At 37.5% G+C, this 27947-nt stretch overlaps 1 protein-coding gene across 1 annotated transcript; it reads left to right on the top strand.

Annotated features, from left to right (window-relative positions):
• Positions 1-1130: 1130 nt before the first annotated feature.
• LOC306859749 (partitioning defective 6 homolog beta-like) lies at positions 1131-26384 on the top strand. The gene is made up of 3 exons (XM_079400989.1): positions 1131-1566; positions 5884-6106; positions 21505-26384. The coding sequence occupies exons 1-3, from the start codon at positions 1504-1506 to the stop codon at positions 22362-22364; spliced, it is 1146 nt and encodes a 381-aa protein (XP_079257115.1). The 5' UTR covers positions 1131-1503; the 3' UTR covers positions 22365-26384.
• Positions 26385-27947: the final 1563 nt, after the last annotated feature.

Here is a 27947-nt window from a genome sequence, read left to right as displayed (position 1 = left end):
CAAAGACAAATGTGCAAAAGCTTAAAATTATAAACCAGTGCTTTTGTGGACGAAATCTGTCTGAAAGAGCTACAGCTTTATCAATGGAAACTGGCAAATAGTATCAACATGCTTTTCTGATATAGGTTTTTAAACATATATTTAAAAGAAAACTTTATCTGCAAGGAGTTTTAATGGGAAAATATTGTAAAGCCTAACATAGATCATTGTTAATTGTGATTTACCATATAAAATGAAAATCTATATTTAATAGAACCAAACTTAATACCTCTATAAAATAAACCAAATATAATAATTTAGGGAGAATGTATATATATATTTATACTATTATAGTTAACAATAAAATACATGTACTTTTAAAGACAGATATTGGAAAAATATATTTGATGTAAGTAATATTTTATAGTGAAAAACAGTAGTCACTCTCATAAGTTATTAATTTAATAAATAAGTTATTATATTTTGGCTAAATTTATGTTCTTTATTACTTTTGCACAATTACATTATTACTATGATGGTGTTTCGTGTTTGTGTGTATTATATTCTGTCAAAACATTGCTCATGGCCTTTTTGATTAAATTTAATTAATCTTTTCTGTTCTCTGTTCTAATATTATTTTGCTTATGAGTATATTTTAAGATGCAAAGCGATTTTTGGTACTGCAAAGATTGGTGTATTAACATTATATGCCAAAACTCCTGTGTGTAATGCCTGAAACTTTATTTTTTATCACAAATTTGAAATGATTTTTGACTGCACCTAAGATATTATTACAGTGTAAAATTTTACGTGCAGTAGGTAGTAGCATTAAAATGAAAACGCAATAAAACTAATATACTTTTCAGGACAAATTTTGTTTGAAAATGCAATATGAGCTGGCTAATGTGCCACTTAAATATATAATCTTTTTATGTTCGACTAGGTCAATGAGTTTATTCTGTTTACAAAAATAACTGTAGTGGTATCGGATTGTAATACCATGTAATTTGATACAGTATTCTACATGCCATGGTACTGAATGATTACCATTCGTGGTATTTACATGGAAATACAAGGTACTTCAAAGAACAAAATACTTTTTTGTTAGTGTTTTTTGGACTTTGCTGGGTTATGAGTCTCACTCGTTCATTGCACAAGAATAGCCTTTGTGGCCAGAGGAGGCGCGCTTGATAGTATCGTCTCTTTAACGCTGAGCTGTTTCCTGGGTGCATCAGCGTCGGGCGCGCGCGCGCGCGAGAGAGAGAGAGAGAGAGAGATAGAGAGAGAGAGAGAGAGAGAGAGAGAGCTGGGGCAGAGTTTCGGAGCACGTTCAGTTGACAGGCGTCGCCGTTGCTACTCGATTCCGATAACAACACAAACAAAGGCACGAAGCTGTCGCGAGATACGCGCCTTTAACTGGATTAAGCCGAGAAAAGCCGTTTTGGACGGACCGAGCTGAAGGCGGATGAGCGCAGCCCGCGGGAGGGCAAGTGTGTTTCTGCGGCGGGGTCCAGTCAGCGAAAGATGAACAAAAACCACCGAGAGCCGAGGAACCGAACTCTGAACGCCGTGGAGGTGAAGAGCAAGGTGCGTAGCCAGCAGGACAATTACTTTAATTAGTGTTCAGTCACTGTCTTCGTGGTAGGAATAGACTTAAGAGTACATTTGGGTGTTAAGACACACTCACACTGTCCTGGCAAGTTTGGTCAACCTTGTGAGTTCAGTCGACCGTTGCTTTTAGTGCTGAGGACACAATGTGTTGTTAGTGAGAGATTGTGTGTTTGGACCATAGGTTTTAACAGGTGTTTTCTTATCTAATGTTGTCAGGTGTTTATTATCTTGTAAAAATAATGTCTAAAAGTTTTTATTTGAGTTCTTATATAAGTGTGTTTGTCCAGTCAGTTTGACCACAATCTCCCAAATCCATGGCAAAAGTTGTTCTTTTAAACTGACGAGTATCTGTTTTATGTTACTAATTAATAAGTAATCCAATAGAGACTAGTATAAATTTAGTGCAAGCTAATACTTATTGCATGCTAGCACTTATTCATTTGCTATTAACGTTAGTCACTATCCTAATTAACAATTACTGATAGCAAATTGCTCTTTTTCCATCAAAATATTTTGGGATATGTGGCTTATCTCAGATTAGTATGTAGCCATTCTTGCTGGTCTCTGTTCCAGTTTTACTAGTAGCTAGTCATGCACGCCAATGATTACTAACTATTCCAGTATGAAACACTAGTATCTATTCCAGTTTTTAACATTTCTTATCTCAGTGGTTATAATTACATGCGTGTTGTCATATTTAATAACTAGAAAGGTTGTTTTGTAGTTCAGTTTATAAAAATAACTAGTAAGTTTTGAAAAGTTAGTAGTGCCACTTGGAAATCACACTACTAGTGTTTAATAAACAGGTACTTGTGTCTGTTTGAATAGTACTAGAAAAACAGGAATGGATACTACTTTGAGAAACAAAAGAAAATGTCTTCATAAATGATGCATAGATAGCTACTAGTAAAACTGGATTAGATGCTAGTTGGAAGTGAATAACTGATATCAGAACCACAGATCCCTATAGAATTCAGTGGAAAAACTTGCAATTTGTTCGCCAGTAACAAGAGAATAGAGACTATTAGCAAAGGAGAACATACTTTTGACTCATATATTGGATACTAGCTACTATTGGTATAGGTGCAATTCATTTTTTAAAGAAGTGCTAGTAACACATAATGATACTAGTTTGTATAAAGGAATAAGTGCTAAAGTGGCATGCCATTGCAGTGTATCAATAAAAATTCATCCTGAACTTGTTTTTCCTCTGTCTTGTAAACAAACTGATGATCACTTATACCTTAGATTCCAAATTTCACACCCACATGACATGTTTGAGTAAATTAAATATGGACTCTTCTCAAAAAAGAAGTTAAATCAAATACCAAGCCTCACATATGATAAATAAGATAACTACTCTACCTGTCTCAAACAATGTGCCTTTTTTTTCTCAACTGTGATGTAAGACGTGAGAGCAGTTTTACAGGCATTACACACACCTGAAAATCTATACAGAAGATATTTATAACTTTATGCTGCTGTAGTCTGATGTGCAAATCTAATATTGGTCTCAAACCTAATAACTTGTCTACCTAGACCTGCATATGATGCCCAAAATTTGTCTAGGTAGGCAGTTCAATCTCAAGCATTGCCTTTCTTGTTGATTTCTATGAATAGAAACAGTTATACACCACCAGTGGAATGTAGATGTGGTTTACAATATGTTTGTTCGCATTTCCCTTGTGTTAATCATTATGGATGACACTATAAACAAGAACCTGGTCATACTCACTCCACCAACTCAAAGATTTACAGGTCTTCTTTATAATGGACAAGCCGCGCTTAGCTAGTGATGACATTACAGCTCAATCCACCATTTACATTGTTTTTTTGTTGTTGTTGCCAGACCACTTCATAACTTATTACAAATCATGAAAGAATTTAGGCTGTCTCTTTTGACTAGTTAGTAATCATTTAATTTTTGCATTAGATTTTTTGCCCATTTATGTCTTGTTTATAAATAGGTTTTTTAAATAGCTACTGATGCTGCTATTCTATATGTTTAGTTACTTTATTTAGCTCTATACTAAAATATAATGCTTACTTCCCCTTAAAGGTCCCATGACATGCTGTTTTTTGGATGTTTTTATATAGGCCTAAGTGGTCCCTAGTACTGTATCTGAAGTCTTGTTCCCGAAATTCAGCCTTGATGCAGAATTTCAGCCACTATGAGCCAGTCCCACAATGAGCTTTCTCATTTCTGCGCCATTTCTGTGTCTGTAGCTTTAAATGCTAATGATGAGGAGAGAGGCGGGGCAAGGTGGAGGGTGGGTGTGTGGCCTTAGCCAGCTTGCGCCACGGTACCATGCGCTAATGTTGACAGTGGATGTATCGTAATGGCTCGTAGACATGCAGTCCTTCAAGCTTTTCAGTTTGACCCAGAATCTGATGCGGATGGAGAGGCACCGGATGAAGAAGTTGCAACTCAGCGGCTACAGCAGGACGTCTCCGAATGGTTAGTTTAAAATATTGTGTCTGGATACGGTCAGTGTTTCCCACACATAGACTTTACCTGGGCGGGCCGCAACAATATCCACCGCCCGCTGCCATCAGCTCCCGTGTCGCACACACACGAGCGCGACTTTAGAACAATATTTAGTAACTTTCAGACCCTTTAGGCGGCTTTTTTCCCATAACGGGTACATACTAACAAACCTAGTAACTTTAAAGAAAAGAAAAAAAAACCTTAGCTATGATTCAGTTGGAAGATGTCTCCAGTACTGCCCCGCGAGCGCGAGGTCTCTCTCCTGGCGCAGTGTCGCCTCTCTCGGCGTCTGTTCTGAGCAGCGAGCGGCAGAGAAGCAGCAATTTCAGTTTTCCTTAAAGCAGCAGACTCATCAATAAATCATTTACAATACATCGTTTACAAGCACTTGTTGCTTACTGACTGTTTGGACTTTTAAATATGAACATAATTTGTCTGTTAATATGCACAGTTTATTACTCAGACGCAAAACAGTAATACAGCCAAAACCACTGCATATGGCTTTTTAGTGTAAGTTAGATGTATATTGATTTTATCAGACGATGTTGCGATTATAAATCAGGATTTAAGGAGTAAAGTGTGAGTGATTCAGGGTTAACATATTATTAATGGGTCGTGTTTACTAATTATACTTGTTTTATGTATGACAACAGAAAATATGTAAATGTGAACAGCTTTATTGGGCATTTAGTTGTATTACAGTATGTGACAGTTCATAGAGTAGAACCGATCTGAAGTGCCAAAAAACAATGCTTCGCTCGTTTGCAAGCCATGATGTCTCTCGCTCGCCTCGCACGGGCGTAGCTCATTTTCTCATGGGCGGGCAAAGCAAAGAAAGGGGAGGTAACCTTTCCCCGTATGACGACATAAGGGGAAGATTCCAGATTGGGCCATCTGAGCTTTCATTTTCTCAAAGGCGAAGCAGGATACCCAGGGCTCGGTTTACACCTATCGCCATTTCTAGCCACTGGGGGACCATAGTCAGGCTAAGGGAACTCATATTGATGTTAAAAAACCTCATAAAATGACATTTTTATGCCATGGGACCTTTAAAGGGATAGTTCACCCCAAAAATTATATTATTCTATTATTACTATATAAATGGAAATGTTTTTAATGGTGCACTGGTTGCTTTTTTTCTATATGCACAATATACTGGCACCATATTATTCTTGGATATTAAATCTCTTAAAGAGTGCTTTTCCATTAAGGGTGCACGTTGGAGTGAGTGTTGCATGTGTCAGTAGTTTTCAATGTGTTTTAATTCTCCTTTTTAAACAAACTAGTATAGATTTGTAATACCAGGTGTTTATCAGTTTTCAGCTAAAACCTGAAAATAACGATTTATATATTGGTTTAAAATACAGTTTAAAATATCGGTTTTATCCACAATTTTTGTATCAGCGCATTCCTACTTTTTTCCATGCACAATGAAGTAACTGGAACTTTCAAGCATTAGATATGAAGCAAAAGTACAAAAAAATTCAGAAATGAAGTCCATGCGACTTCTATTTAGCAAGATTTATCAGTGAAAAATGTAGAAAATGTTTTGTTGTTATTTTAGTATTATTTTTAATTATACAATTATAGTATGTGTTATTTTGATTTAGCATTTATTTTCATATTTCAGTTTTAATATTAATTTGTGTGTACATTTAAGTAAGGCGTATTTATAATTTGCAGGGTTTTTAGTGGAAGTTTTTCATTTAATAGGCTATGTATTTTATTTTATTTCAGTTAACAAAACTGTTTTAGTTGAGTTCATCTTGTTTTGCTGTGTACTGATGTCTGTTCCATGTTGTTAGTTTGGAGCAGAATTCAGGCGTTTCTCTTTGGACCGGTCCAAGCCGGGACGCTTTGATGAGTTCTATGGCTTGCTGCAGCATGTGCACCGGATCCCCAACATCGATCTGCTTGTGGGTTACGCCGATGTCCACGGGGACCTACTGCCAATCAACAACGATGACAACTACCATAAAGCAATCTCCGTGGCAGCGCCCCTGCTCCGTCTCTTCTTGCAGCGGAAAGGTGAGGGTTGTGTTTTTGAAGTGGGTCATTTGTCAAACTCCAACTCCATATGTTAAACACACAACCATGCTCTGACACAATATCCTCTAGATCTCTTATGGTCACAACACTCAGTTGTAGTTCGTTTGTCCATCTGTATGGTAAGAATTTATAGGTAGTTATATAATATGCACAAATGTTTCAACTGATGACACATGTGGAGGTGATAGCTGAGCTTCAGGAAGCTGTCAGACCAGAAATGGTGCTTTTGTTTATATATCAGTCATGACAGATTATAATGTGACAGGTTATGTTGTCCTGGGGGAAGTGAGTTGTGTTCAGTAACCTGGCTGCTAGTTAGTGGAGTTAAGTCTAAATTCAGAAAAGTTTTGTAATCTTGTAATGTAATCCTAACTAACAGCTGTGTTTAATGTTCCAGTTTGCAGTGAACAAATGATTGCTTATTTTAGTGATACTGTATCTTACAGTTTAATTACAGCTGTGCTATTATGATATTTAAGACCTTTCATAAGACCTATTTTATTTCATGATCTCCCTTGATGCAGTTGTCGTTAACTAATATGCCCAAGTGTTTCTTAATTTGGGTTAAAAGTCTTCAGACTTTGAGACTTTGAACCCTCGACTGAGCTCACTTGAAAGCAACAATATGAAGTTAAAGGTCTGAACTGGTGACAGTTCACAGTTGTTGTGTGCTTTTGGTGTGTCGTGGCCCCAGGCCCCAGGGTGCCCCACTCTAAGCTGTGTCTGTGTGCCATATGACCTGTAGATGGTAAGCCACTTTGTCAGGCGGAGATTAGAGGGGTCACTGTGTAACACTGTGTGGCCTGCCTGCGTTTGAATTACAAGGCGACGCTAGCTCCATGCTGTGACCTGTTGCTATGGCAGAATATGTGACACGGAAGCACATGAGGACCCACCCACTTTTAAACTACACCCTATATCTTGTCACGTATGTTATAATTCTCTGAATGCATGCCTGTGGATGTAGGGGTAAGCAGACATTATTCCAAAGGCTAAATCTGATGTGGCCCTAAATGCTACATAGATTAATTTGTGTACTTGATTAGGCTGATTAAACTTCTGTTTCAAAACCTTTCTAGCTTTCCACTGCTTATAAGACAATGACAATCTGAGGCAATACCATGACTAAAAAGGAGTCTATAAGTAGGTCCAGATAAACTCAACAGACATTTTTTGTGGTTATTGTAAAGGGTTTGTAAAAAAAAAGAAAGAAAATTCTGTGATCAATCAAAAGAAGATATTTTGAAGAACAGTTAATGGTCCCCTTTGATTCCATAATAAGAAGAAAATACTATGGAAATAAGTGGGGACCCTTAACTGTTCATTACCCACATTCTTCAAAATATTTTATTTTGTGTTCAGTAGAAGAAAGAAATTTATACAGGTTTGTAACAAGTTGATGGTGAGCACATGATGATAGACTTTTAATTTTGGGGTGAACTATCCCTTTTTAAGGGAAATTCTGTTGAATGCTATCATCTAAGCATATTAAACAAAGAATGATAACTATAATTGTCCATACCAATGGATGACAAATGCTACTTTAATATGCACAAGCTCTTTGAACCTGGTTGGATTGTGATTGGCTCTCAGTGTTTGTATTATTTATCAGTTGGACAATCTTTCTGAAAGTTATTCTAATAGTATTGTTCCTCTGTGCCTTTGTTCCTCTGTGGTTTGAACTTCCCTATTCTCGTAGAAATGATTATTAAAACTTCATAGTTATCGAATCATTCTTTGTGTGAACTACTAAATTGGTACTTCATTCTTATTGATAGCTGAAAAGCCCAATCAAATTGTCAAAATATTTACTTAACAAACACATAAGAAGCAGGGAATGTGTAAAATTAAAAAAAATGGCAGGTGTTTTATTTCTGAGGAAATCTGTGGAGTGTTCTGCCTATAAATGACTGATTGGCGTGCATATCTCACTAAATAATGCTGCTCATGTGATGCTCACAATAAATTTGACTCATAACTGATTCCTTTAGAGTTTGATATTAGCATGTTGCTAAGATAACCATACAGTACTCTCAATAATATGAATAAAATTACATAAACATTTTAGGTAAGAACATTAGGTAAATAAATAGCATTTTATAAGTAGATTTTTTTGGTACTTTTCTGCCATCATGGAAGTCACAATGTGTTATTCATGATTGCCATCACTGTGAAGCACTTTTTTCATGCACTTTTTATGCCAGCGCATACACACACATAAAAATATCTATGTGTGAGTTGGATCTGTGTTTGAAATCACAGCAAGGTGCGCAATACTAAGGCCATCAAACCAACTGAAATCTTTTGTGCAGCGTTTTGCCGTCATTGAATGGCACGCATTCAGTGATCTGGGTTAAGATAGCCTTCACTGTGGTTGGAGTTCACGTGGGGGATGGGGGGGTCTGAGGCATTCTTGAGCGGTGTGCCTCATCTGTGGTTTGTGTTTGGAATTTTGGGTTTTGTTCTGTCGTAGCCTGTTTTGCATATTCGAGTGGCTTGACTTGAGCTCAGCTTACTGGATCTTTAATGAGGATGTTTTGTAGGGTGTGAATGTACATCTAAACACTCCAAATGAGGATTTATGTGTTTCAATAGGAATCCTGTCCCAATGCAGATGCACTTGCTTTTTCAGACATCATCAGGATGACCACAATGCGCCAATCCCATGCTTGTTTACCTGCTGCCATGGCAGCAGTGAAGAGCTTTAGCTGAGTGGGGTTAATGATGAGGGGTTCTTGAGTGGTGACTGTAGTATGATGGGATAGATACCACATATTCACGATTGTGGGAGACCAATTGTTATTATCAAGAATGAACCACTGAATATGGAAAAGTTATATCTAAGCACGGAGTGTGCCGTCCCCCCACCCTCACTGTCTATGGTGGTTGTGGAGCTGTTGTGGATGCGTGTTTGCTGGCTTATGGGGTGTTGGCACCCGTGTGTCTATTTGCATCATGTGATTTCCTGATCAGACATCCTGCTCAGTTGCTGCAGTGTCATAATATTGGCTCTTTGCTCTATATTCTCTGTGCTCTACATTCACTCCTCCTTGTTAACAGCTGAGTCCAAGAAATAACCTCTGTTCCAAAACCTTGTGCGATGCCTCCCTAGATACCATTTTAAGGTGCCATAGGAACGCCCCTTATGCGAAAGGTTCTTGAAAGTAGGAAACAATATTACGCTGTCCTCTGAAATACTCATTTTGCACAATGGCTTCATTGCAGCAGCTTGATTTCAATAGTTCATTTGTGACCCTGGACCACATAACATGGGTCGCATGGGTATATTTGTAGGAATAGCCAACAATACATTGTATGGGTCAAAATAAAAAATAAAAAATCTTTATGCCAAAAATCATTAGGATATTAAGTAAAGATTATATTCCATGAAGATATTTAGTAAATTTCCTATCGTAAATACCTGTTTAAAGTGGGTAAGCAAATACATTAATAATTATACAGTAAGCATTATTTGGCGCTTTTCCACTGCATAGTACGGCACAGTACAGTTCAGTACGGCACACTTTTGGGGGGTTTTCCACTGTGTACAGTACCTGGTACCTGGTACTTTTTTAGTACCACCTCGGCCGAGGTTCCAAGCGAGCCGTACAGTTACCAAAACATGACGTGTAAACTCTGCTGATCACTGATTGGCCGGAGAGAATCGTCACTGCTTGCGTCATTGAACTTTCAGCACGAGACACAACAGACCCGCTAGATTTAAATCAGCACAGCCAGCGAGGGATCGAGCGCAACTGTTTTGAATGGGCACACCTTTTTTAACAACCAAAAATGGCTGTGTCGTTGTCTGTTGAGGAAGTATAGACGTCCCTCTCTTTGATAGCCGAGGAGCGGATCCAGCGAGAGCTTGATGGAGCGACGTGGAATTAAAAAGTTTTTCAGGAGTCACGGCAGTAGAGGTGGCGCAACTATAATGCTGTATATTGAGCAGCGGACGATGTTACATATCTGAGGAAAAATTTACTTTTGGTTCGGTGCCACCTAGCGTGCAGGCCTGAATTAGCAGAAGACGAACATTCGGCGATCAGCCTCGCTTTTTCGCATCGCGCTCAGTGTGGAAAAGCTGTAAAAATATCCTATTAAAGTTCGGGTAAAAAAAACTGCAGCTGTGGTGACTTTCAGAAAGTCACTGAAAAAAACATGGTGACAATGTTTTAGGTATTGTGATGTGATGGCATATTGATCTGCTTGATGTAATGTACTGATAACCACCATTTATAATACAGACAGTAAAAATACAGACATGCAAATGATCATGCACACCATCACTCGCATGACTCTAAAATAATGCATTAAAGGAACACTCCACATTTTACAACTCCCCTAGAGTTAAACAGTTGAGTTTTACAATTTTTTAATCCATTCAGCCGATCTCCTGGTCTGGTGGTAGCACTTTTAGCTTAGCTTAGCATAGATCATTGAATCGGAATAGACCATTAGCATCTTGCTCAAAAATGATCCAAGAGTTTCGATAATTTTCCTATTTAAAGCTTGACTCTTCTGTAGTTACATTGTGTACTAAGACAGACGGAAAATGAAAAGTTACAATTTTTCTAGGCTGATATGGCTAGGAACTATACTCTCATTCCGGAGTAATAATCAAGGAACTTTGCTGCCGTACCATGGGTGCAGCAAGCGCAGTGATATTACACAGCACCTGAAAGTAATCCCCAGCTATATCATAACTAGTTACCTAGCTGGGGACTACTTTTCAGGCGCTGCATCATTCATTGTACATTATATGGTAATCAATAGTTTATCCTTACAAATACCATAAATGATACAATATTTAAAAGTAAAATTACATATAATTCAATGTTAATTAATTGAATTTTTTTACTTTAAGGTAGCTTACAGTTCATCACTCTGTCTCCTCTCCACCAGTAAGCTGGTGTGTGGCTGGCGCACTATGGCTGCCATCGCATCATCCACGTGGATGCTGCACACTGGTGGTGGATGAGGAGATCCCCCTCACAATATAAACACTTTGAGTGCATAGGAAAGTGCTATATAAATGTAATGAATTATAAAAATTATTACAGTTAACCGGTCAACAGGTTTTTACTATAGCATTTTTACTATAACTTTTTTCTATTTACTAGTCTTTTTATTTATTTATTTATTTTTACAGCGCAGCTTTGCAGCCAGTGGAACAGAAATTGGGTACACAACATATGCGTTGCACAGGTGTCATAATAATATCCAAAGACCATCCAATGGTGATCTCCTCCTACTTATCTGTTTTGGCAGGAGATGCCAAAAATTTAGCATTCACCCTAAAAATTGGATTGTTGCTCTCCTCCTAGCAACATGCTAACATTAAATGAGTCGAGTCTCCTATACATTTTACACTAGGATTCTTATTTGTGTGGCGTGTGGACCTGCTGCCTCTGTACAGCGTTCCAAATCTGTCACTTATGAGGTTCCATTTCGGTTCAGATGCTGCCTTAGAAGAAAGCTGCCTATGGAGAAAGCTGACAGCTTGCTAGCTTTTGAACAGAGTTTCAAATCTTGAATCTTGAGTTTTTTAAATCTTGCTAACTTCAAGATTTAAATCAAACTACAAAATCTTTTGAATGAGGCTGTAATTGAAAATTCCTGAGATGAATTGACGAGTCAGCTAATAGTATTATCATTGCTCTGTCTTTTGTTCATTGTAATTAATCCTTCCACCTGTGTCTGTTTCTAATAATAGCCCCGTGATTCATTTTATTGTGTCATTCATTATACATCATTTCCATTCCTTTCATAGTTTTCTCAGTGTATCTCTGGGATCCTCCCTACCGGCCTCACCTGTCTGAGAGGTGTGGTTCAGGAAAGCAGCTGGAATAGTTTCTAGAGAGCACTGTGACTTATGTTTTAGGAATCTGCCTACTCTTACCTCGTCTCTGTCGCGTTTCTTCTTTCTTTCCTGAAACCACAAATTTGTTTACTTTTCCATTCATGTCATCAGCTGAATCAGGGCACAGGGGTTGGTTTCTGTTTTATTGACACCTATGACGTCTGCAGGTTTTATTGCCGTTTCAGTTTTAGGAGGAGCCGCTTTAATAAGTAGGAGGAATTCCAGGGTCATGGAATGTCACGCTGATGCACAGAAGCACTGGAACACTGTTATGTCATCATGCCTGGGTAGAGAGGGCCAGCGCCTCTCTGGTGTTGTCAGTGAAGCGGAGCGGGATGAAGGAGGGGTGGAGGGTGTGCTGCGTGGTGGAGGAGGTTGTACTTCTGGGGGGGAAGGGGCAGTTAGCTGCAGGATTGGGGGGAGGCGTCACACTGTGTGGATTGGAATGTGTTCAGACTCTGATCACCTCTGCTGATTAGATTAGACAGGACAGGAGGGCTGCTCATGGGTGTGCGAGGAATGAAGCAGTCTGTGAACATATAGAACTGTAGACAGGGACCAGATCAGGAAAGAGGTGATGGGAAAACAGTGGGAGGGTAAGGAGGTATTATTAGTTGAAAAACACTTTGCTATTGCATTATTGTTGAAGAAAAACTAGTGAAAGACCTGGTCACTGGTTAGTCCTGTTTTGGATAAAAGGACAAGTCATTCACAAACACACTGTTTGTTGTTAATCTGTGTTGAGATGTTCTTGTGCTTCATAGAAATTTGTAGATGAGGTGCCAATATCATCATATATTAAGGTTTATCACAGTGTTGTATAGAAACATTAGATCCTTGTATCAATATACACTAGGGTTGTAACGGTATGAGATTTTCACGGTATGATGATTGTCTCAGAAAATATCACGGTTTCACAGTATATATTAAACAATAATTATTATCAGTAACAATGACTCTTAAAAGAATAAGAACAAGTTATTTGAGTGAACAAATCCTTTATTGCAACAAACATGAAATTATTTTAATGAAAGTAAGCCTCCCTTATGAGGAAAAAAAGAAAGACAAAATAAAGCCATAAGCCTTATATATAATCTATATCACTCTATATTTTAATGTTTTAAAATGTTATCAAATGAAAATGTAACTTTTATTTTTGGCAAAGTGCTGCACAACAGAGGTATTCTAAGTTAAAACATGGACAAACATGATATTCCTTAAAAATAATGTTTAAATTAATTATTATAAAGAATATTATTATTGTTGTCATAACTTTTAAGTATATTGTACAATGCTAATTTATTTCTGTCAGGACTTCAAGTTAAATTGAACTTTATTTTGACGGGTTGTAGCAGACCTTTGAGTTTAGTGTATTTGACAATGGTTTTTCTCAAATAAAACTGGTTTTCTCTCAGAGCAGATCTGCTGATGTTCATGTTTATATAGACGCCTAAAACACCATTAGTGTCATCCATGCATACTTCAGTATGTAGTGGATAAAACGGCGCCACTCATATCTACTTTTGATTTATCCATCCATCAGATTGCGCATTTTAAGTTAATCCGTCCGTCAGATTGCGCATTATTCTGTAAATCCCATGTTCACGACTGCACCGGGATTCCCACTGCATCACGGAATTTATACGGCCTTATAACTTGTTATAAATGCGACATACCTTTATCTGCACGGAGGGATGATGTCCGCGAATATGAGCGAACATGTTGTATGTATTGCCTGCTTTTGCAGCCACTTTGCGTCCACATATTTTGCAAATTGGATTCGTCCTCAAGGACAACCCCACGTACGCGTTTTTTTTTTTTTTTTTTTTTTTTTTTTAATATCCAAAGTATTCCTATACTGCAAATTTAAACTTTTTTTTGGCGGGGGATGGAGACTAGATACAATCTCTGTCTCTGTCATTTCAGCAGAGTGAATCAGCCAAAATAAATTGTATATGCGCGGGTGAGATTATTATATATATATATATTTTTTTTTTTCATTAATTTTTTTTAAAATCGTAGATATGCAAATGTTTACGGTTTGATAACTGTGTACGTTCAAACCGCGATAGACCGTCATACCGGTATATCGTTACAACCCTAATATACACTGTTCAAAAGTTTGGGGTCAGTACGATTTTTAAAATGTTTTTGAAGGAAGTCTTTCATGCATTTCAAAATACAGTAAACAATATTATTTTAAAATATTATTGCAATTAAAAAAAAATGATCACTCCACTCCTCAATGTCACAAGATCTTTTAGAAATCGTTCTAATATGTTGATTTGATTCTGAAGAAACATTTCTTATAATCAAACAATTGTGCTGCTTAATATTTTTGTGGAAACTGTGAAACTTTTATTTTTTTCAGGATTTTACATGCATTGTCTTTATTGTCACTTTTGATCAATTTAATGCATCCTTGCTGAATACAAATATTAATTTCATTTTTAAAAATCATACTGACCCCAAACTTCTGAACATTACTGTATGTTATGTGTTCGTTCATATAACTTTTTTAGTTCAATTATAAGTAGCAGGTTGTCTAAGCAACAACTCAGAAACCAGCTTTTTTGGAGTAGATAACTAGATAAAACACAACCAAATGCAGCGTTTTGAGACACTCATATTTTTTTTTATTTTACTGCCATACGTTTTAAATGCTGATGACTTTAGTGTTTTATGATTCCGCTGTGTATGATTAACCTCAGAGCAGTAAAACACCTTCCAAACTAAACTTTGGCCTTTACCAGTGCACTTTACATTCCTCACAGAGTCAAAGGCAGGAGAAGGTGCAGGTTATCAGGAAGGTCCTCACTGTGGAAACTGAGTGACAGCATGTCCCAACTAAAATTGAGTGCAGGAAGTCTCCACACCACCATTCCATCTAATATAACATGGAAAAAGAGTGTATGTGTTTGTAGACTGATCAGATTTTCTATCCATTTAAAAGTGAAACTACCAGTTATTTAACTGTTGAACCTGTGAAACCAGGGCTGGCCCAAACACAGGCCTATGGAAACAAGCCTAGCCCATCTGAAGTAACACAGCAGTCACAATCACTCCCTGAGAGACAGGGACTGTTAGAAAGAGAGAGAGAGAGAGAAGGATAAAGATGATGATACATTGAAGGAAGAGAGTGGGAGAGAGAAGAATGAGCAGTGTCAGCATGAATTAAGCTGAAGGCAGCAGTAGTTACACGACATGGAGTCGTTCTAATTTGTTCAAAATTTATCCTTAACCATATCCTTCTCAGAACTCTAGCATTATAAAGGGACAATATATATATATATATATGTATATGAAGCTGTCCTGTGCTATGCAACATTATAAATACTAAATTAAATACATTCTGCGGTAATCAACAATATTCCACAGGTGCTGTTAATTACTACAGATTTTTTTTTTTTCCAAATGTAAAATAAAAGACCAAATTTCACCAAGCTTTGGGTTATTCAGTCTCAAATGGTACAATAAGTGTAAAAATTGAAATAATAGGAAAATTAAAAATGGTCAAGCAACCTCCATTGAACCACTTGAAAAGAAATGATCCATACCATTACTTTTTCAGAGACGCACCGTAATTAGATTTTTGTGTTTTGCACTCACCAGTCAGTCTGTTTCTCATTTACCTGCCCCTCAACAACACACAAAAATTTATAAAATATACAAATATAAAAATGATTTGTTGTTGGTCACTTAACATATCAGTGACATAATCTCTTCCTGTTTAATTGGGTGGCTTCTGGCCAGAATAAGTTAAGTAAATTTGATATGTTGATTGTCATCAGTCAGGCTTTCTGCACATAACACTCAAAGGGGACATCTGATGCCCATTTTCCACCAGTTGGTATGAATCTGTAGGGTCTTATAAAGACTTTAACCAACTTAACATACTTTGTCTATAACATACTTTGGTTAAATTTCTCAATTGTAGTGTAAAACAACACACTTTTTACCTTGTCAAAAACAGCTCTGTTCACGGCGACCCATTTCGGTGCATGTCCCATTAAATGCTAATGAGCTTCTACTTATCTCGCCCCTTTCTTCTGTGGGGTGACGATCAGTTCTCTGATGCTAACTAGCACATTATTAGGAAAGGTGATTTGCAAAAGTTGACTAAAGCGTACTACTGTAGGTGAAGCTGGATCACGAATTATTTGCTCAAACATAGACGCATTTAGTTAAATCGAGGAGTGCATTCGCTTCGAAAACAAAAGTAATCCACTGCATCCTCAGTGGCTCAGATGTTGGGAGTAAATGATGACTGCTATGTTCATTATTACATGCAAAAATAAAACACCTCAATCGCTTAGGAGATGTTGTCTACACCTGCTATGGTGTCAAAACAATGGCAGACTGTTGACAGCTCACTCAGGGAGGGTCTGTGCTAAAAGGCCAGTGTTCATCATTAGTCGTGGGAGGGACCTTAGCCTGTGTGACATCACTCTGCCATGAATCTGTGAACAGCTTGATCTGAGACAGTGCTCATGATTTTTTTGACATTTAAAAAAAAAGGGGATTTTTATCTGATGTCCCCTTTAAGAGCTAAAGTTTGACACCAGGCCTCATCTGAAGTCACATACTTCCTAATATTTAGTAAGTGAAAAACAGTATCTGAAAAGAGTAGTATGTTCGAATCCACCGTATTCATAAAACAGTAAGTGATAAATACCCAGGTGACCTTGTACTTTCAGGAAGACTTGAAGTGCTCATCCAATGCATATTTTACTATGGATATTTTGTCCCACGAGTCCACATGAGAGGATTTGTCAATGGCATTAAATTGATGCAACTGGCGCTAGTTGGTCACATGACAGTGACAACATGGCGAATGTAGTACATCAAAATTAACTTTGTGCTACATGCATTCACCCTGTATAGAACATAATTTTTAAAAAACAAGTAGCCTGCCTATTTAGAGAGTATGTGTTTTCGGACAATCCAGGTCTACTGCTGTTTCACAGTTCACAGGAAATGTATGACGATGATGATGCGTTGGCAGCTCAAGGTTGTTTACACATAATAGCCAATTTGATTGACTTGTCATTTTTGCTTAAATTAGAAACTGCTGTAATGATTCCTATACACAGAGTGAGTTTCATACACCGTGCACCATTTTCCCATATTTTCTTTAAGTATCTTGTTCTTAAGGGCTTTCCCCATTTTTCGTGGCTCGCAGGCTTCGCATTTTTCTGCTGTTATCAGAAGTGGTCTCACTTTATCTTAGCTGTGTCACAGAAGTATGTACTCAGCGAGCCCAGAATAGCAGCACCTTATAAAGATTCTGTATTGAAAAGTTTTTTACACATCAAGCCTCTTTCATTCTCGTTCTCTCTCCCTAGCCTAATAAGTGCTCATTACAGCCCACTCTCCACTCTCTCTTCTCCCCTCTCCTCTATCATGCCGTGTCTGGAACGGGATGGCACACACTCCCAATGTGGGAGACGTCCGGACTTAACCTTAAAGAAGCAGAAATGTTTCCACAAATGCTGTCGTGCGGTCAGCGGCTGCTCGTCTGAATAATCTGCGTGCTAGATTCTTTGCAAGCAGCTTTGTGGAGCAAGACCGTAAACAGAAAGTAGCACAGTGGCCACATGCAAAAAAACCTGAATGAGACATTCACAAAAGTGAAACATGAGCCATCACGGCCTTCATAAGGCCTGCTGAATATTGGATGAGATGAGTCCATCACTCTCAGTTTGCGGTGAGCAGAGACACGGTGTGACATCTCTATTGTTTTCACACTCCTGCACCTCTGAACTGACCATGAATACTTAATTATAAATAATGTATAATCAAACTAGTTGTCATGTAGACAAATGCTCATGAGTTTCACATTTCAGTCTGGTTCTTGAACAATCTTATTTTCTTTATTTATTCTGTTGGAACATTTTTTTAAGTGACCCAAGGTGCACCAATTTATTTTTACACTTGGTTTTATATCTACAGACACAGTCCTGTAATATCAGTGGCCTAGAAAAAGCTATTGTATTCAATATAAAGGATGCATAATCATTATATTACAATTTTTTTTTTTTTCAGTTTTGGCAGATACTGGATATTTAATTGTTCATGCTCCTTTCCCCTAATTTTTACATTTAATAACTTAAATGTAACCTTTAGCAAATCTCTAAATTAATATCCATTTATCATGCTGTACGTTATAATGCCTCACTTGTAGCATTTAAAATGTCTGATATTTGTTTTCAGTGTTTATTTTTTATTTATTTAGACAAAATAGTATTTTTAATTTTAGTGTCAGCATTAATCAGTTACTTGAAAACACAGAAGAGTTAAGAATACACAAACAGTCATGCACCTGACCTTGGGCAGACTAGAAGACCCTGTGTAATACTGTCCCAGTCCCATACTGATCATCTAAGCAAAGGAGGGACAGCATTTCACTAAGCTCACACACACACATACATATACGACTCTCACCGGTGTGCTGATCACACAGACTGCATTCTGGAGTCCTTTGACAGGAAGTGAGGTGCTTCCACTGCCACGGTCAATGGTGACCACAGTATCAGATAAAGCCAGTGTCACATTTCTGCTGCCATATTAACACACAACAGAGAAATCCACACTACTTTACTGCCAAACCAAACTGAAATCATATATATATATATATATAGAGAGAGAGAGAGAGAGAGAGAGAGAGGAAGAGAGGGAGACAGAGTTTGGTGTCTAAGATTTTTTTGAAGATTTTTTTTTTTTTCAAATGTTTTTGAAAGAAGTCTCTAATGCTCACCACGCATTTAAATTTTTAATCAGAAATACAGAAAAACTGTAATATTGTGAAATATTATTACAATTTAAAATAATGATTTCTATTTGAATATATTTTTACATTTAATTTATTCCTATGATTACTCCAGTCTTCAGTGCCTCATGATCCTTCAGAAATCATTATAATATGCTGATTTACTGCACAAGAAACTTTTTTTATTGTCAGTGTTGAAAACTGATGTGCTGCTTAATATTTTGTGTGTGTGTGTGTTTGTGTGTGTGTGTATTTAAATGTATATTGTGTGTGTGTGTGTGTGTGTGTGTGTGTATTGAAATACATAATGTGTGTGTATTATTTGAAATAATAGAAATTATACTTTAATTATGAATGACATAAGTCATGTATCAATAAATGATAGACTAATCATCTATCTTTCATGATTTTTTTATGATTATATTGTATTGCTCCAGGCCATAATTCAGAAATAACTCCTCATATCCCCTGGTCTGCCTGGTATGATTGTAAGGAGCCCAATGCATGATAGGGGTGTAAAGAGGCCTGAATGCTTGTGTGTGGACCTTCTCCAGCATGTTTGTAATGAGCCATTACAACTGGACTGGTTTCTGTAGCGTCAGGTTTCACAAAGAGCCAGCTGTCCTGCATTCAGGAAGTGAGATGATGTAGGTTTGTGTGTCCGTTAACATGATGCGGTTTACCTATATCTTAAGCTGCTTTTTGCATCCTCTCACTTTTTCTCCTCTCGATCTCTGAGCCAACAGAAAATCTAGTTTGTGCCTGTTTGAGTGGCCCTCAGGGACTTCCCATGCTGCCCTTCAACACTGACTATGAAGCCATTGTTAGGCTTTAATATGGAAGAGTGGAGCAGATAAGGAAGGAAGAGAGGAGAAGAACGCTGGAGGAGATGAAGAGACCTCCATACATGCTCGACCTCTCCAGCCAACCTTGCATAGCTGAGACTTGCATGTGCATGCTGCGTGTTTGTGAATAAACCTCAGCTCTATTAGGTCATAAAGACATTTTTATGATGAAGGCAAGTTGCCAAATTATTGTTAAAATTTTAACACAGCCTGCATATTCATGTTGAAACTAAACACAAGGACAATCCAAGTAGTTTTCTGGTGGGAACTGGCTGTGGGGACCTTTGCTATCACCGAACAATCGATCTTGTGTGTGTGAGTGTGTTTTGACTATATTTGGGCTGATGTGAAATCTATTCGCATGCTAGATCACACAGACTCCTCCCTGCTAGCATGTTCCTGGTTAAACAAACACACTGGAGGGAGATACTTTTCGTTTTAGAGGTACAATTCAGGTTTATGGCATAAAAACATCACAACCCTTGATACAAAAGATCAGTAAATAACATAATTGAGATGTTAGTTATAATCTTATAACATGGTGGTTTTTGTTAATAATTACATCTCTCAGGTTAACCATTGTTCATTCGGGTTAATGGGAGTTCAGAAAAACACATGGTACCGCTTTGAACTCTCTCAGACATTTCCAGTCTTCATGCACATGCATTTATATCCTCTCTCCCTTTCTACTCTATTCTCCTTTTTGATCTTGAGTATGAATGTCTTGCAGGTGAAAGTCCAGGCTGTGATTAAGCCTCTGAGGAATTCATAAATGGCAGCTGAGAAAAAAAGAGAGAGAGGTTGAAAGGAGGCTTGGGTTTACAGTAGATTACACATTAGCTGAGGGGCGGAGGGAAACTAACAAGCAGGCATTCTCTGCCATGGTATCCCCTGCAGGTCTCTTCTTACAAAGCTGTGGGAATAGTCCAACAAGAGCAAAAAAAACATGCATAATTTCAACATGTGATTAAATAATAATGAACGTGCACAGATCATATGTTTACAAGCACAAAATTGCATTGACTGAGCCACTAAAAAGTGTCCAGACACTTTTAGTTATTGCCCTATATTACCCATTTTGTTTGTTTTGTTGCCCTATATTACCCATTTTGTTTTTTGTTTTGTTGCCCTATATTACACATTTAGTTTTTTGTTTTGTTGCCCTATATTACCCATTTTATTTACTTATTTATTAATTTTTTATATTTAAAGCTGCAGTCCGTAACTTTTGGCACTCTAGCGATTAATAAACAGAACTGCGTGCATCTTGCGGAAGAACATTGTAGCCGGAACTACTTCTCTCTGTTTATGTCTATGACGAATCAGGCAGGTACTGGGCTACTCCAAAGCGGTTCCACCAGTACCAGTCTGAATGTAAAAACTTATTATAGGTGTACCTTAGTGATTCAGAATAAACCAAAAACACGGTTTGGAAAATGGATTCATGATGTACTCGCTTATATTAATTTTGCACTTTTGCAGCTTTAAGGAAAAGCAAAACAAAAAAGTGGTTTACATTATTTTCATTTATTATTTAAATTAAACACGAGTTGATGAAAGTGGTTGTTCACATTAACAACAATATGCTGATATTGTACTGCATTTATTTATAAAACTACTGAAAAGTGTTAATGCCCACATTTTTAGTTGTTGTACTATATTACCCATTTAATTCCCATTTTTTCCCCCCTGTTTTTTGTTTGTTTTTCTTTGTTTATACTTTATTTTAAAAACAAGCAAAAATTGAATATAAAAATAGTTTGTTTAATTTGTGGTTGTTGTTTATGACTTGACCATCGTAACCCATCACTAAATAAACTAAACACAATATTCCTTTAAGTTGCAATGTCTAACACAAGCGTTACATATTTACATTCTCTTTCTTCTTCCTGTTGTGCAGAGGAGGCGGATTACTCTGCATTCGGCACGGATACTGTGACCCGTAAGAAGACCCCAGCGGCGCTCGCAGCAGTCCTCCTTCGACCGGACGCCAACAAGAAGAAGCCTCCTATCATCATCAGTCTGCCCAAAGATTTCCGGCCAGTGTCCTCCATCATCGACGTGGACATCCTCCCAGAGACGCACCGCCGAGTACGCCTCTACAAACACGGTCAGGAGAAACCACTGGGCTTCTACATCCGTGACGGTTCCAGCGTGCGCGTTACACCCCAAGGCCTGGAAAAGGTGCCGGGCATCTTCATCTCCCGCATGGTCCTCGGAGGCCTGGCAGAGAGCACAGGACTGCTGGCTGTCAATGACGAGGTGCTCGAAGTCAACGGCATCGAGGTGAGCGGAAAGTCTTTGGACCAAGTAACAGACATGATGATCGCTAACAGCCACAACCTCATTATAACCGTCAAACCGGCCAATCAGCGCAATAACGTGGTACGCAGCAGTGGAGGCGGCAGCTCAGGACGATCTTCTGACAGCAGCACCAGTTTTTATGGTTACTCAACACCGGGTTCAATGGCGATGACCCCATCGCATATTATCCAGAACTATGAACCCGACGAGGAGAGCGAGGAGGAGGAGGATCTGGTGATCGAGGCGGACAGAGGGGCTAAACTTATTTCGCAGGCAGGGGCACGGGCAACAGCCAGCACCAGCATGCCCGCCCTGCCCAGATACGAGCCCCACCTCGACCTCCGCCCCTCAAATGGTACCAGGGCAAGCAGCGCGAGTGTGGGGTCGCTGAATGCCTGTGACAGGGGCTTAGAAGGGCGAAATTTAGAGGAGGAGGGCACAGTCATTACACTGTAAAGACACACACATGCCAATACATTCTCTTGTGTGCCATAGGACTGAAAATGCATGTCCAGGACCAAAAGAGAAGGCCAGTCACCACGGCACCTTACAGCACTTCTCTATAACAACAGGACCAGGTAGTTCTCATCATCAAAGCAGCACAGCACCAAAAATAGCTGCTTCTTGAGTAATAATGAACTTCCTGAGTCAGTGCGATTGATTGAATGAATGCAGACGGCACCGTATGAGACATGACAATCTTTTTTTACTTTGACAACCACTCCCTTCAGAGCCACGAGGCTCTAGCGTTATCAGAGAACAAAGTACAGTGGGTTTTACCCAGCTTCTGCGTTACCATGGTAACTGAGTCTCAGCTACAGAACTTCGGAAGGAACTGAAATGTGCTCTTCATCCATTCCCGTCTGTAACACTAACACTCTCAGCTTACCGATTCTTTGTGGTATTCAAGGGAATCGTGAACCTTTGTGGGGCTTGAGTGAATATTTAGGAAATATTTTCATGTGAGTGGACAGTTGTAGACTGCTGCCTCGGTTAAGATACAGATGTCTTTTATTATCTCAGAAGTTTTTAATCATAGCCAAAAAGACAAATTATTAATGTCATTTTTCATACTGATATGTTTTATTGGTATCACTTATGTTGCTTTCTGACAAGGGCTATCATCCTGCTCTTTGCTACCCGTAGTTTATTTTACCCATTGATCTTTACTTGATAACCCTGTCTGGGGTTTTGGAATACATAATTATCAATAATGTTTCAGGGGAGCGCTCTGATGTGGACACTTGGTTGTTTCATTTATGAAGAGCGTCTCTACCGTGACACTTTTCACTAAGGTTCAGCTGGTTAACATTAGATAGATCAGCCAAAAATGACAATTCTGTCAACATTTACTCAGATCATGTCATTTTTATAACTTTCTTTCTTCTGTGGAGCATAAAAGCAGATATTTCCATATTTCCACATTTAAAGTTGTTTAAACAAACATTAGATAATGTATCATTAGTCATGAACAATAGTATATGTATGAATCAACATTAACCAGGATTAATAAAAGCTGTAAAAATGGTTCCTGACACACAACGCATTATATAATGTTAACAAATTGAACCTTATTTTAAAGTGTTACCTCTAACAATAAGTGTTGCAGTCGAATTATGGAGGAAACAACCCTTAATTTGTAGTGAATTACTATGAATATTGAATATATACCAACATATTCAGTATCTTTTCCTCTTTGTATGTAAAAGTTTTTAATTTCTTTCTTTTTTGTGCATGTCAGCAGAGTACCAGCCAAACCCTTTAGAAAGTATGTAACAGTTGGGTTTGTTTCATCATTTCTATAGGACAGAAATGATTTCTTCACCTGGATCAATAATTTTTTTTTTAATTCAACTGGTTGAAATCTGTTGTGAAGTCTTGTCAAAAATGCACAATTAATTGTATTGTCATCTAACTTCCATACCCTCACAAACCCTTCACTCTCTGTGTGGTAAAGTGAGGTCTTCCTACTTGAGTGATAATTATGATTTCTAAAAACGACCTCTTATACGAATGACTGGACAAATGAACAAATGTTATGCTCTTACTTTGAAATCATTCCTTTAAGTTCAAATGACTGTAGGTACATTTCTCCCCTTTTCGTCCTTATACATACATACATACATATCATAATGATATGCATGATGTCACAGCTGTAAGCTTCAATACGAACTTCTGAGATCTCAAAGTGCGTGTCAGTGGATACACTGGAAGAGACTGACAGGAGACAGATGTGCCTACGCTCTTAAAGTTAGGACCTGCTGTTGGAGATTTAGCCGAAGTAGCCTTTCATTAGCACCCATTTTTCTCGCTTTATAATTGCTGATGAGAATCGCTTTTCATAGCACTTACATTACCAAACCTGCTTGGAGTAGCACACGCACTATAGCTGTGATCATACACACCACTTCATCCTGATCATTCTTTTTTATGGTACAAATGACATATTGAATGGAGTCTTTAGCTGTGTTAATTTATTTTTATATTAATCACTACATACAATTTGGGATTGTAACCACAGGAGTTTTATTTATTTTAAAATAGACTATGTATTTTTACTTTCTTTGTTTTAGCTGACGTAAAAACCTCAGCATTTTGATTCTTTTTTTCATCTCTACAAAATGGTGTTCTAATTTTTTCCACTAGCATCTTTGGTGGAACTTAATGCTCAGACCATTAGGGGGTTAATAGAAATATGAAGAATAGCTTGCTATTTTCCAAACTGTGAATATCTTTGCATTTCTAAAGGAGACCATATATCTATGAGCACCTGCTTTGAGAGACATAGAAATGGGCTTTTAAGCATTATCATTCATGTGTCAATTTCTCTTTTTGATAATGAGCTTGCCAGATAAATCTTAAGGTATAGATTTGTACTGAAATTGTCAGTATTTTCTTATTAGTACTACATGTAAATTTGTTTCACATAATGAAACTTTTAAAAGGATAAATACTATATTAAGACATAGATGCACATGTATTATAGTCAAATCTTGGATGAAATAAACTAATATGTAGAAAATCACTGATTCTGTTCCTTGCTTGGTGTTTTGGTCATGAAGAATTATTTTTATCTGTGATAACCAATGTGTGTCAGTGTGAAATATATGCTGAAAGATCAGCATTACTACCTGCATTCCGGAAATGTTGGATTTTTTAAATTTGTGTAAAATTAAAACTTTCAAATCACATGAGCCAATATTTTATTTACAATGGAACATAGAGAAAATAAATATTTATACATTTTGAAAAGATTCAGCTGGGAGAACAACTAATTAAGCAACTAATTAAGTTAATTGACATCAGGTCTGTAACATGATTAGCTATAAAGGGATGTCTTAGAGAGGCAGAGTCTCTCAGAAGTAAAGATGGGCAGAGGCTGTCCAATCTTTGAAAGAGTGGATCATGGAATACTTTAAAAACAACGTTCCTCAACGTCAAATTGCAAAGGTTTTTCAAATCTCATCATCTACAGTGCATAAAATCATCAAAAGATTCCGAGAAACTGGAGAAATCTCTGTGCATAAGGAAGAACTTTGCTGGATGTTTGTGGTCTTCAGGCCCTCAGACGACACTGCATCACTCATCGGCATGATTCTGTCATTGACATTACTAAATGGGCCCAGGAATACTTCCAGAAACCACGTCAGTAAACACAATCCGCGTGCCATCTGCAGATTCCAACTAAAGCTCTATCATGCAAAAAGGAATCCATATGTGAACATGGTCCAGAAGCGCCGTCGTGTCCTGTGGGACAAGGCTCATTTAAAATGGACTGTTTCAAAGTGGAAAAGTGTTCTATGGTCAGACGAGTGCAAATTTTACATTCTTGTTGGAAATCACGGTCGTCGTATCCTCCGGGCTAAAGAGCAGGGAGACCTTCCAGTGTGTTATCAGCGTTCAGTTCAAAAGCCAGCATCTCTGATGGTATGGGGGTGCATAAGTGCATACGGTATGGGCATCTTGCATGTTGTGGAAGGCACTATGAATGCTGAAAGGTGTATATAAAGGTTTTAGAGCAACATATGCTCCCCTCCAGATGACATCTATTTCAGGCTTACTGCAGCAACAGCATGGCTTCGTAGTAGAAGAGTCTGGGTGCTGAATTGGCCTGCCTGCAATCCAGATCTTTCACCTATAGAGAACATTTGGCGCATCATTAAATGAAAAATACATCAAAGACGCCCACAAACTCTTCAGCAGCTGGAAACATATATCAGGCAAGAATGGGACCAAATTCCAACACCAAAACTCCAGAAACTCATAACCTCAATGCCCAGACGTCTTCAAACTGTTTTGAAAAGAAGAGGAGATGCTACACCGTGATAAACATGCCCCCCGTCCCAACTATTTGGAGACCTGTAGCAGGCATCAAATTTGAAATTAGCTCCTTTAGTGTATAAGTGTAAAATGTCTCAGTTTAAACATTTGTTATCTATGTTCTATTGTGAATAAAATATTGGCTCATGTGGTTTGAAATTCTATTGATTTTCATTTTATTCAAATTTAAAAAATGTCCCAACATTTCCGGAATTTGGGTTGTAATATGATCAGTCAAGTTTCTGTAAAGAGCTTTTTACGATACATACAAAGCCGCTTTGTTTTTAAGCCTAGTGAACTGCTTTAAAGAAAACATGCTTTAAAATAACAAGAGGAAATATAGCTGCGAGCAGCGATGACGGGCCCAAGCCGTCAGCATACGCCACCCCGGTGGCATCGATAAAACGGTGCCCAGCGAGCACAAGCATCACAGTAACCCTCTGGCAGTTTGGTTTTAAGGGATACGGCAATTAAAGGGTTAATCCAAACCATCAACTCTGTGAAACACACACACACAGAACATATAAAACTTTAAATTCTGTGAAAATATATTTTTCATTGGTAGTTGAAGTTAGTTAATGCATTTACTAATGCTAACAAATGAGAAATTATTATAGTTACCAAAGCTTTTAATGATTTATAAGCATTTTTTAATGATTTATTTTTCCATTAACTAACATGAATAATTTTTTCTAACACAAATTAATAAAGTAAAAAATATATTGTTAATATTTAATGTTATTTGTGAATTAACCAATGTTAAAAAACAACATTATTTAACTGTTGTTAATTTACATCATTAATAAATATATACCATTTAATGTTGATCAAAATCAATTCCAAAATGTGTTAATATATTATTAAATTTTAAAGTTTTATCTTTTGAACATGACTATTTTTCTAATATAAAAAATATTTTGTTCATTGTTAGTTCATTGTAAGTTCATACTATCAATGAAGAATTAACATACTGTAAAATATATATTTCATTGTTAGTTCATGTTAATTAATGCATTCCCTACTGTTAACAAATGAGACTTAATTATAAAGTGTTATCAAAACCTTTAATGCTTTATAAGCATTTTTTAAGGATTTTATTGAGAAGTTTAAACAGACCCTCTCTCTCTCTCCCTCTCTCTCTCCCCCTCCACACTCACTGAACTCACACAGTCAGTCACCCACCCAGTCACCTACCGCAAACATTAGAAGCACAGAGACAGGAGAACTCTGATAGTTTTTAAATTTTCTCCTCCGCATAGTGTATTGTAAATTCATGAAATTAATCACATATCCTCAGACTGTATTGTTCTGAGTATGTAATTTTTTATGAAGTGTTTGGAAGCTGCTCTTAAAAGAAAAAAAAGAAAAGAAAAGTTTTCTCTTTTTTACTGTAACTTTAATAAATTGCCATTAAATCATCGTTCAAGATATCCTAAATCCGTCCGCAATTTAGCATCTTCAGTATTTTGGCATCATAAGAAAAAATGTTTGGTGTGATTTACGTGTTTCTGTTTGGAGGAGTATGAATTTGTTTACAGCCTGTTTAAAAACAAAACCCACATTAAAATAAATATAGCCGACTTCCTGTTGGTCGTAGCTAATGACTGTAAATTAGAAAGTTGTCCGGATTAATAAGAACAATTTATGTACCGAGTTTGGTGTCTGTAGCTATCATTATATATATATAAACATTAATAATTATATACCATTTAATGTTGA

The sequence above is a fragment of the Barbus barbus genome (assembly GCF_936440315.1).
Source record: "Barbus barbus genome assembly, chromosome: 40".
Lineage (NCBI taxonomy): Eukaryota > Metazoa > Chordata > Actinopteri > Cypriniformes > Cyprinidae > Barbus > Barbus barbus.
The sequence above is the reverse complement of the archived record's forward strand: the minus strand, read 5'-3'. Positions and strand labels throughout refer to the sequence as shown.